The sequence below is a fragment of the Chroicocephalus ridibundus genome, chromosome 4 (assembly GCF_963924245.1).
Source record: "Chroicocephalus ridibundus chromosome 4, bChrRid1.1, whole genome shotgun sequence".
In the NCBI taxonomy this organism is placed as follows: Eukaryota; Metazoa; Chordata; class Aves; order Charadriiformes; family Laridae; genus Chroicocephalus; species Chroicocephalus ridibundus.
The window spans coordinates 44,837,154-44,849,577 of NC_086287.1; the positions used below are offsets into that span (position 1 = coordinate 44,837,154).

General features: G+C 38.2%; 1 protein-coding gene across 11 annotated transcripts in view; it reads right to left on the bottom strand.

Annotated features, from left to right (window-relative positions):
- The window catches only part of MGA (MAX dimerization protein MGA), a 64,581-nt gene that overhangs the window by 7,674 nt on the left and 44,483 nt on the right, over positions 1-12,424 (bottom strand). For 7 of the 11 annotated variants that reach the window (XM_063331659.1, XM_063331658.1, XM_063331652.1 and 4 more), the window contains 4 exons: positions 5,303-5,427; positions 3,870-3,921; positions 2,001-2,186; positions 1,175-1,286 (listed from right to left, as the gene is read on the bottom strand). In XM_063331659.1, coding sequence (XP_063187729.1) covers positions 1,175-1,286; positions 2,001-2,186; positions 3,870-3,921; positions 5,303-5,427 — 475 coding nt within the window. Of the gene's footprint in view, positions 1-1,174; positions 1,287-2,000; positions 2,187-3,869; positions 3,922-5,302; positions 5,428-7,502; positions 7,556-12,424 lie in introns of those variants that run through there. The other 4 variants (XM_063331657.1, XM_063331660.1, XM_063331662.1 and 1 more) reach the window with 4 other exon arrangements.

Sequence of the window (12,424 nt, forward strand, 5' to 3'; positions counted from 1 at the left end):
TGTTACTCAAATAACATTTAGAGGTAAACTCACATACAGTTTACTATTGACATGAAAACTGTAACCTTCAACAAACCCAAAGATTTTATAAATAATTTGTTTTCTGTGGATGCACACAATTTAATAGGATCAAAGTTGAAATAACTGTATTGGCTTGTTTCTTGCTTAGTATTTATGTTCTAACATCATGGTCTATCTTGAATCAAGTCTATACTTAACTAACTCTCCTGCAAGAGGATTTTTTCCTCGTCAGTTTTGAGGTACTTCACTAGGGATGCAAGAGATCAGAAAACTATTTTGTTATTTGCCCAAAGTTATTTGCCCAAAAGGCTTATCAAATATTTCTGGATTAAGATGAGAAATCACTAAAGCACTTTTCCTATCTTTTTTTTTTTTAACCAAGTATCTCAAATATGCATTAAATGATTCACATAAATACGCGAGATTTAAGTATCAATTTCTACTTTACAGGTTGCGTCCTGTTTTTATTCTCAGACAGTAAGAAAATTACAATAATAATTTAAATGTTTTGTTTGTTCACACACATTTTGGCACTGGCTGAACACGTGTCACAGCTTTCCTACACCTCCAAATGAGACAGAAAGACACAATAAATACGACATGGCCTTGTCTTGAAATGCCTAGATGAGCAGCAGCTCAGAATATACAGCGATTTTGTTCTATGGACAGAGCTGCCTTCTTCTGGACACTACTAGCACTAGTTCTCAGAAAAGCATTACAAGGATAGTTATTTGCAAAGCTGACCAAAGGAATCAGAGGTTTTGGTACTGACCAAAGACAGCTGTGTATACTTGCGAAGCACTGAGCAGAAAAGCCGTTTCAGGAAGTGACCAGTGACAAGAATGAAATGGTTTTCCCCCCTCCCCTCACTAAAGCATATCCAAATGCACAGGAACCCAAGTCTGTGGCTTGCAGCACGGTGCACTCTACGCTTCCTTTAGGCATAAAGAAAAATACAAGCAGTTCTTATCAGCATGATGAGTGTATTGCTGAGTCAGAGCTTAGCAGGTCTTTGTTTGGCGTCAAGAGTCTACATTTCATGCGAACTCATGACTCACACAGATCCACAGAGGAATACTCCACTCACTCCCACACTTAAAAGCCTTTTCTTTCATTATTCCAGCTAGTTTGTATCCAAAAAAAACTATCTCACCTGAAAGTGTGGATACTTTACGAATCAGAACATCCTGTTTGCGTGTCAGTAAGTTCTTCTGTCCAATAAGTTTATCTGCCTGATCAGTCAATCCTTGGATTTCTTCATGGGCCTAGAAGAGTGATAGGGAACTGATTTATAAATCAACAATACACAAAATAATACAGTATTTTTCCTTCCCAGAAACCTTTACAAAATTTATTTAGACATTTTCATCATCTTGAGAAACTAGGACTCAGAGAAAGCATGTGAATTTCCATGAAATGCCAGCTTTCTCTAAATGCAAGCTGAAAAATGATAAACATCTTGTTCATCCTTCCTCCAAAGTTCAGCTATTTTAAAGAAAAAAAAAAAAACAGCTTTTCTCCCACCATTTCAAGGTACAGCTGATAAGCATAATTATGTATCTACAATTTATGTTTTGTTTCCTGTCATTTACATCTTTACAGTTACATTTTTAATGTCAGTGTAATACTTAAATGCTATTTTCTCCTGCATTTAAAAAGTAAGTCTTCAATGTCTTTCAAAATTGCCTGATGTACACAGCAAACCACTAAGGAATTACGACATAACCTTCCACGGTTAAATTCACAAAGAATACAACAAGGGGAGGGCTAATCTGAAAACGTGCATCTGCGTCATCAAGATTAAGTTTTCAGGAATACAATTTCTTTCAGATATTGTTTTATTCTAGAGAGTCGCGTAAAGGCGACAGAAATTCTCTATTCACACTATCACTGGGACTCACTCAAAGAGTTCACGCTAGCTTAGTTACTCTGTCCGGATTAAATGATTCTCCTCCTCACTTAAGCTTCACAATACTTACTTGCTTGAGAATGTAGCATTTGGAGACCTTGGGAAGGTTGTGTAACCCCAGAGTTCTCTTCAACTTTTCAAAGAGATCTCTCATTTCATTACGTCGCCGGCGTTCATTTGCTGTGTGCGTCTGGCGGTAATGAGCAAAGGCTTCTGCCTCAGTCTTCAGCTTTCTCTTCCAGAATTGAGGTTTCTGCTGGAGAAGTAACCATATTAACCAGTTTAAATAAAAAAGGTAATGTAGTGGCAAACAATGTTCAAAGGCATGCCCGATTTACAAGGTTTCTACAGACACCTGAAGATTTCATGTCATGTTATTTTGCTATTATGTCTTCATGAAAGTTCAGTGTCAGAAGCACACGCAATAAGCATGAAATGCTGACCAAAAAGAAATGACCAACATAATCACATCCACCCTGAAGGAAGAGATCATGAGTAGTCCCTTCTATTCATAAGCTTTCTTTTTTTCCAGTACGAGGCTACTTAGGTAAACCACAGGATTACAGCAAAATCACACATGTTTGAGAAATTTTCCGTTGTTTGCTCAAAAGAGTCTACTAATGGATGAAACAATCACATCAAATATAGGACACTTGAATTTTTCTCTGGAGTTAAAACTAGTTCGATTTCCATTTTGTTTCATGGGTACATTTGGATTGGGGCCAAGAGACATTGTAAGTAAGAATGTGAAAGACGGCATTGAAACTTATCACCTCAGACATCTAACCAAGAAAGCGTCAAAGACAGGCTGATTTTGAATTTGCTTTGCAAAAAGGTTGACAGGCAATAAGCATAATTACTAATCTCTACAGATTTGAAGATTTTTTTATTTCATCATTACTCTTACAGGTTTTGTACCATTATGCTATTTATTTCACGATGAAATACTACTTAAAAAGTAGCACTAATGCATTTTTTACATCATTTTAGGCCTGCCTCCAAGTCCCAGTGAATCAGTGGAAAGACTCCTCAGGTCCAGTGATACTATTTCTGAGCCTGCTGACCTGAGGAGGAATCTGAAGACTGTCTCCTGAAACCTGGCTCTTGACATCCATTTTGCTCTCATAGGCAGCCTGAGCACCTTAAGGCTGCAACTGCATCTGCTCTTGTGTTAGGCATTAGGTTGCTTTCAAGGGCAGGCCTCGTGCCGTAACTTCAAGGGCAGAGAGAAGAATATATGGAGAAGACGAGGCAGGCAGAGCATCCTGGGACCCATCTCTATCTCAGGCAAAAGCATACATACCAGCCTGCACTAATGTACAAGACATACACCAGGCTCACAGCCCACCTCAAACCCCCATCCCACCAGGTAGCTCTAGACCTGATATCAAATACATCGCAGATAGTTTTCACGGACAGTTAGTGAAACTGGCTTCGAAGCCACCCTAAAGTACAGCATAAACTTCATAAGACTGCAATTTTTGTTTTGAAAGGATTCTGTGTTATCTTTAACTCGCCTAAGTACATATTATTTAAAATATTGTTTTCAGAAATCCTTTTCTCAGTGCTGTGCCTATATAAACCTACGTACTGTCTTCTTCAACACATGAAAACATTTCTCATTTGTTATTTTACGTGTGCTGTAAAAATTATTTATGCCAAGAACACAAAACCTAAGCAAAAATACTAATAAATAAAAGGCAGATATTCCTCCCACACATAAAGCTGAACCTGAAACCCACTCATGCCAGTAACAGTCCTTTTTCTTTAATGAGATTTGGACTGGGCCCGTTCCCCCCATTTACACATTTGGTTTCTTGCATTTGATCATAAATATATGGAAGGTAGATAAATCGCGTTAAGAGTTGCACTTGAGATGAAAGCTTATCTTTAAAATGGAGTTGTGATACCAAAAGGAAAGAGGAGAGCAAACATATACCTTCGTAGGTTTTTCTGAAAATTTTTCATCCGAAGAATTACGAGCATGGTATCTGGAAGAAAGGTAAAAAGTTTTTCCCAACACTACTCATCTCATGCACTCGATCCTCATTAACTACATTCCAACAGCCTAGAACTGCTCATTTTTATCCCTTGAAATTAACTCTTTCTTGCATAACTACATGAAAGCAGGACACTGTAGAGCTTTCTCAAGAAAGTGAACTCTTATCTCCAATGCTATCATCCTGGAAAAAGCGCAGCTCTTCTGAAAGCTGTAAAAGTATCCCATAGTACAAAAGACAAACTATTTCATGATATGCCAATGAGAATAAATTCAGCCCATGACTTTTGGCTGCAGAAAGTATTGTTTTTAATGATGCTTTGGTTCTTTTTTGAAAAAACACAGATTCAATACAGATGGCAGAGCAATCCCTCCCCCACCAAGAACAAGCATCCAAAATCCTCACATTTATTACTATCCTAATATATAATAACAGCTTCCTCACATCTCAGGAGCTTCAAGAAAACAAAGAACAATACACATTTGAAATAATTATTTTTTCCACGAAACATGACATCTGTTTTTCTCTCTCACTGAAAGAGCTTCACAATTTATAGCAAAGTCACCATCTAAGGATAAAAGTTGAGCTGTATCTTTGAAGGGGGGAAAAAAAAAAAAAAAAGGAACTATCTGGGAGGTATATAACATCACCAAACAGATTTTTCAAAGTTTCTACCAAAAAATTCTTCAAACAAAAAGAACTAAGGATGCAACATTCCCCATTTTCTTATTTGGTGCAACTGAGAAATAGCCATGACCATCTTTACGTATCTCAAATAAGCCATGTTTCTACATTGCATTTTGTCATTATAAATGCAAGGGCAGCAACAATAACAAAAACAAACAAAAAACAAACAAAAACAGAACAATGAAAAAGCCAAGCTATCCAACCATGGCAGACTATATGTAAATAAGAAAATACTTTTTTCACTGGGGCAATGGTCCCAAAGACAAAGCTTTCATTTACAGGATCAGGGATTAAATCAATGACTGCTCCTTGCCTAAAAATAACAAGTCCACCAGCAAGAATAAACAAAGCTTGTAAAATCACATTTAAAACCAAGCCGACCCTGCTCATATTCAGTTTGCAGGATGGGAGGCGATTCACTAGTAATTTCACATTACAAGATACACATCGCCAGGAACAAATTAATTACAGGGAATTAAAAAAAACAAAGGCTAAGACACCTCAAATCTACTCTTAATTCTGACAGCACCGTCCTCACAGACACTGGGAAGCACCAGTGCTCAGGAAGACCTGACACAAGCCTCGCTTTATCTTACCATTACATTAAACCTGTTGTTTAATGGGTTCATTCAATGCCAGCTCATCAATAAAATACAAAACTGTAGCGCTCTCCAAGGATGCTTACTTCTGTTTGGAAGGTCGGATATTAGCAGCTGTGGCCTTCAGACGGGCAATGTTAATCTTCTCTGAAAGCTCCTCCACGGTCTCAATGTCCACCTGCTCGTCATCCTCACTGTATTCACACGCATCCTGGAACAGTTTGTGTTTTGTTTTTTAAAATGAGTATCTACTTAGCAATAGAGCTCAGGCCAAAACAGTTTCACTTCAGTCTCAAAAGAGATTACATAGTAACATTAAGAACCATTTCAGAATCAACATCTCCAGCTACACTGGCCAATAAACAGTGCTAAGCAGGTGGTTATTTTAACTGTCACCTCGAATTCCTCCCACTACCAACTCCTCAAAATGAATTCTGGTAAGGGCAAAACCCACCTCTGTCATTTATGCTTTTACTATGGGTGAGATAAAAAGCTTTCACAGGGCAGAGCTTTCCTGCCTCCGTTTTCAAATAAGATTAAACTGCCTTTACAACCTACTACTGTAGACACTTGCTAACTAACATTGTTTTTGAGATGATTTGAGATAGTTATCACCTTGGTAATGGTCTCTCACACCTAAGACAGCAAGAGTCAGAACATCGCAGAACCAGGCTTCTTTGGGTCGTAAACTGCTTACATGAAGAAGAGTATGATTTTGGCTCTTTCCAAAGGACTGCCCAATAATTATTTTAAATATTTATGATATTCTGAAGAGTACTTTTTCTCCATGCTTGCCTGACCAAGAAAATTTGCTACCATCTGTGAAGACAGCTGCAGCGCTGCAGCAACTGCAAGAGTCAAATATCAATATTGTGGCCATTTGTAGTACCAGGTGATTACCCCCCAACAAAACAAGCCTTAATCAAGCAAATTTCTGTATTAGAGTTTTTATTGAAATTTTTTATATTATAATATTTGGTTTGCTTACAGAATGCAGAACTCTTTCTCCTCCTCAAGTAAAAAAATGTAATTATACTTCCATTCTCTACTCTATTTCACCCCGTTCCCTGAACTAACCCAATTTTGTCCTCCACCTATTCTCTTCTTCTGTCATTCCTTCATTCTCTTTGTCCTCCTTTTCTTTCTTTTTGAGGAGCTGCAATCTCCTCCTCTGAACTGAATACTTACCTGAAATTGATGCAAACAGTTAATCACAAAAAACACTAACTGCAGAACAGAAAAAGAAGGGCAATGTGCAATACTGCATCAGTAAGTGGCCTCTAATAAATGCTTTTCATGGCACTGACTATTTACAGTTATCTGCAACTCACACTGAGGTTTTAAGAAACTGATTAGAAAAGTGTTGCATTTACTCAGCTGACCACAGATTAGGCTATATACAACACTATAACAAAAAACAAACATAAGCAGCCCAAATTACCACTCAAGCATAACTAACAAGTGGTTAAGGATGCACATTTCCAATCACCAGTCATGAAATTTACACCTGTGAAATCTGCAGCTATGTTAGTTCAGAGGGACTTTATTTATAACCTGACAGTAAATCTTAGCTGATTATTTCCTTTTTGACAGAGAAGCAGGATCTCTAATAACCTAACGTTTGATACAGTACTTGTCTTCTTCATACTGAATAAACATAACTTTTTTTAAACCCAAAAAAAGAAGAAAAACACAACCCCAAAACCCACAGCTCGCAGCAGGGCTACCTAAAATTCAGAGATCACCATCAAAATTGCCACGTGAGTGACACCACAGAGTAACCACTCTAATCATGGTGCTAGGGAATCATGCTGCTGTTTCCCATGGCTGTACGATCGAGGCTACAGAAAATTGAGAACAGAATCAGTATGAAAAATCAAGCAAGTTTGCCCTCCTTTACTAAAGGCTACGCAGGGGACCTAACCTTTGGAAAGTATAAAAATGTATACTTTGTAGCAATGTAGCCTTTAGTAAAGTATATAGTGAGTACATGGGCATATATATACACGAAAAAGGGTGCATATATATATATTTTAAAAAGTGTGTGTATATCGTACATATATTTTAGTGCCTAGATATACATACACACACACGTATGCACTACTGCCTGGAGAATACTTCCAGTCTTTTAAGAAGAATGAAACCATGCAGCATCCTCCCCTGTAAAACCACTCTCAAATACTCTCAAGTCTTCCATCACTTTCCATTCACGTCATGAGGGGTCCTACAAAGTGCTGGCAGTATAGATTCTGTGTAGAAAGAGGCATAAACTTCTAAACTACTCACTTGCAGAGAAGCTGACACCTCTTCCTGTGCTATGAAGTATCAAGATATTACCGCTGAAACAAAGAAAAGTGATGCTCAGGTTATCAGCTATAGCTGCTAGATCTGAACAGAAAAGCATCCTTACTTCTACAAGTTGCTATGCACACTCCCATGTTACCTACTATGTCTATGCTTATAAAAAGCAATGTCTTTTCAAAAAGAAAGAGAAGAGTAAGGAGAGTGACCTTAGATGAGAAATTACTAGCCCTAGAGAACAATCTCACTCATTCTTTCAAAGATATTTTAAACATGCGCTGACTTTAAAGACACCACTCTTCTCTGCCCAGGAAAGCAGCTCGGATCTCTGGTGATTTCTGCACTTGGAAAGGACATAAATAAATTATTCTACTACTACTACCTTCTGGGGTTTCTTGCAGCTTTCCTTCAGAGTAGCTATGAATCTTTATTATGCCATGACAGTTCTTGCTATGAGTATAAAAAGCAGCATGGAGGGAAAACCAACTCTCAATCTTACTTTGAAAGTATGCTACTGGCACTGGCAGGAACTTAAGGAAGTACTGTTTCTCTCTGTGCGTGAAAGCCCATAAAACCCTTATTTGTTCCATCCTGTAAATATGCTCCCACAAAGCAAGAGTTGCTAGCACTGGGACCAGGTAAAGCACAGAGAAAATAATCAGTTTTTACCAAGGAAGCTGTGTACCACATTGAACTTGACAGACTGGTCAGGAGGCTACGTGTCACCACAGCTCCCCAAGACAGCAAGACAATGAAAGTCAGGAGACACCACATCCCTGGGGCTTTGCTGAGGTCTAACCAAATACTGCTTGCAGTCTAGATCTGAACACATATGCAGGGGCTACTGAAATTGTGACCAAGTTAAGACTACATTGCATTTCAGCATAGGTATTTCAACAAGTTTCAAACACTGCTTGTGAATGGTACGCAGCTTTGTTTCCTGTCTGTTGAGTGGCTCTAAAGGCTTACAAAAACTTAAGAAATCTAAGTTCTACTATATAAAATCTCACTTGAAGAATATCACTTATGCAAACAGCCAGCATGTTTTCAACAACTCCTCCTCAAGCTTGCTTCACTCGTTACAGACTTTGTCAAGATCCAGTTTTAATGAACAGGAACAACTTTTTGGATACATTTTTTTTTATCAAGTCATTTTGTTCTTAAGACAACAGATTCATCAAATTTGCGGTTATGTCAATTCTGTAGCCTCCCCATTGAAAAGCAGAGACCAACCCATTTGCACAAAGTCACAGAAAGGCAGGAAAATCAAAAACACAACTGAAGATTTCCAAATTCTCTAGAAGTCCTTAATTGCTATGCCAGGTTCACAGAGTGAACTACAGGATGTATTAGAGGACCCAGAGTGCTGAAATTCAAAGAATTCTTCAGCCAAGAAGAACACAAGCTTGAATCTGAAATTAAAGTCTACTAGCTGGTAAGAGTGGAGGGAAGGGAAAGCAAAAGAAAAGAAGCTGGAAAATACCAAAATTACATCATCTCCCCAAACGCAGACCTTCTGTTGAGCTACAACAGGTGATATAAACATGTAGCATAGGTGCTTCTACAGCCTTTTTTTAATCCTCCCCAGGGCCTGATGAGAGAAGGAAAAGCATCATAAAGCCAGAGGAAAAAAACCAACTGGCTGAACAAAACTTATTCAAACAAAGATACTATTTATATTACAGAATTGCTGACTAGATACCTGCCACATTATGTTGAAAATATTACATGTGCGAGAGGCACAGGTCAAATTTTATGGTAACATAGTTGTATTTCATTATACAAAGATCACTTCTCATTCTTGCCCGCTCTCCTGGGTCATCCCTAAAACCTTCTTGATGATGGAAGCCTCCTGATATTTTCTCTAGCTTTTCCATTTTATACAGTATCATTGCTGCGATTCTCCCTGCAAGAGATGCATACTCGTTTTCTTCAGAGGGCAGGACCACCCTGCCTAAACTGCATTTGGACATCATTACACTGCAAGGAAGGGAGACATGAAGGGCAGTTCAAAAGATGCTACAACACACAGGGTGAGGGGAAGAAAAAAACGCGGGACATTAGCTTACTGTAGAAACACTACCATGGTAAAGCTTTTGAACGTTTACACTAGGCTAACCAAGGGCTTGATAGTAATTATCCAGCTAGAGCTGTTCTCATGGTAGAACTTTCTACATGCTATCATACTAGAGAAACAGTATTCCAAACCCAAGATGCTGCATCTTTTTCAGGAAAGACAGGGAAAAATATAGAAGTATAAAGTCTCCACTGCCCACCAAGAATTTCACATGTTGAAGTTTAAAAATCCTGAATGTGGACATACGTAAGACAAAAAACGTTACTTTTTTCATTCTTATATCTAACAACAAAGGGAAAAATGCTTCAGGATGGTAAATCTTTCTCTCTACCTCTGACTTCCTAACAACAGGAAAAATATCGTAAGAACACCTATTCCTATGCAAGCAGTGCCAACCTGTCATAGGCTGAATCCTATTCATAGCCTAGCATGACTTCTTGTCAAGGTGCAAAACTTTTTAAATGCTTGTGGAAGCCCTACCTTTCTAGCATCAGTCTTTCCACAGGTCCTGTAGTTACGAAACTTCTAAATGCCTTTGAGCTTATAAGAGTAAAATACCTTAAGGAATGGAGACACAAGAGGAGCCATCCTGCACTACAAGCAAAGTTCCAAAGTTGCTACAGAAATATCAGCACTTTTATCTCTCTGCATGTCAATGCCTGTTTCTAAGTGCTCTCTTCTTACTTCTGTCTGTTCCTGGCAGCCTACACCCATATTACTGGTTCCTGAAGAGCAAATTGCCTGATGGCAAAAGATCCTCAGTGACAGTGCTGAGAAAGGAGGGTAGATGACATAACCCAAGCAAATGCCTCATTTCTGCCTTCTATGCTATAACGTCTGCAGGTTTCACACATGGCCTGTACCAAAAACTCAGAACATGCGAGAGATTGTTAGAACTTCATTCATCCACAAAATATGTCACTTACACTTTTTATTAAACTTACAATGCTATAATAATTCATAGTAGTTCCTTATCATTTTAATGTCAGCTCAGAAAAAGAATGATTGAGAAACACATTTTAACAACATTTAAAATAAAATAACTTGTCAGACACAGAGCTACATTAAGACTAGTAAGTTAAATGGGACCACAGGACTCTCTGTAGCATTAAAATACTAGAACCAGCCCCGGCATGCTTTTGGCTTAAGCCAACAAGCACTTAATGAACAACTCACAGACACAGTCTGCGACTTAGCCCAGGCCAAGCAGCCATTCTCAACAGGAACTTTGTGTACAATCATCGTGCCTTGGAGATCAAGAGTTTAACATCATGTCCCAGACCATCACATTAGAATTTATTCAGACAAGAGGTCCCGATAATGATTAGTTTGCTTATATAGATATTCTCAGAAGGTTTTATTCATATCGCCAAACACAAGACGATCAACCCTCCTAAGCTAAGAAGGCCATCTGAAGAGCATCGATATGCAAAATTAAGAACAATGAAGTCATCACTGCAATGAGAATCAGTGTGGGGAAATGTACTAAAAAAGAAACAGCAAGAGCTCCTACAGGTAAGTAGCAATCATCCTGACTAGAGTTTTCTGGGGTTTTTAATGGCTATTTCCTGAGTAACTAAAACTGGTCCATATTCCAAACTAGTAGTGAAAGAGCTGTCATTAGTATTTCCACTGAACAAAAATATTAGTGGACATGCGTGTACACTTTGCTTCTATGTTTCCACTAGCTTAATGAAACAGATAAACATCCTCTAGTAGTCTGTTTATATTATCTGACTTCATCCAATATGACAAACCTGTGCGGTGCAGCCTGTTTTGTAAGCACTACGCTGATAAAAGAGAACATCCCTATGAAAAACAGAGACTCAGATACTCAAGATTTAAAACTGATTTCTCTATTAGGCATTGACATGCTAACTTAACTTGCGGGCAGCAGACTAACAGGCCAAGAGCTTGCCCAAATTCCAGACATCTCATTCCAGAGATCTCTATTCCTCAGCTTTACTGCTCTAGAACCAAAGCTAGACTCATGTCTGTGTGAACTTATGGTGAAGACATACATCCTTATATGGCTTACCAAACTGTTTTAGCCAAAACCTGCATAGTAAGTTTCTTCTATAAACAAACATTTCTTATCATCTCTGATAATTTATTTTTTCATTTCATCATCCTTTTGCAGGACAAAATACACCTTTAAAACATCAACCCTGATAACAGGCTACTCTGTGACCTAGGCAACTGTTGGCTTACCAACAGATTCCTAAGACTACCTTGTCTGGAAAGTTTAACCAGGGATCAGGCATGAATTAAGTCTAGTTCTCAAAACTTGATGATAACTCTGCTGAAGTTTTTGAAGGATACAGCAGTTAAACTGTCACCGTCTGACTCAAGACAAGACAGCAACAGCTCAGTTTTCAGCTTGGAAGAACTTCTAAAAGTCACATCTGCTCTTGGTTTCCTCACCTTCATGCAGCTGAGATGCTATCATCTTGCCTGAGAATAGGAAGCTGGAATACTAACTGATTAGTCAATTTTTCTGGAAGTTAAACAGATTCTCTAAAAGCCAGAGTTGCTTTAATTGAGTTGCTCTGGATATGGTCCAGAAAAAGAAGTCTAATTTGGTTTTTAAGTGCGAGAGGGCTACATTAACACAAGAGGGCTAAAAGAACTATATACTTTCTAATTCCTGAACACACAAACCTAATCTCTCCTATTGTTAATTTTTTTGTTCTTCAATTTTTCTCCCAGTTTAATCTTTCTTTTTCCACTTTTATCTCACCCCAAGAAATGGCTACCTTATTTCTTACGTCCATTTGAACGACTCACAAAACCACAACTTCATAGATTTTAAGTAACAATGCACTGTTTC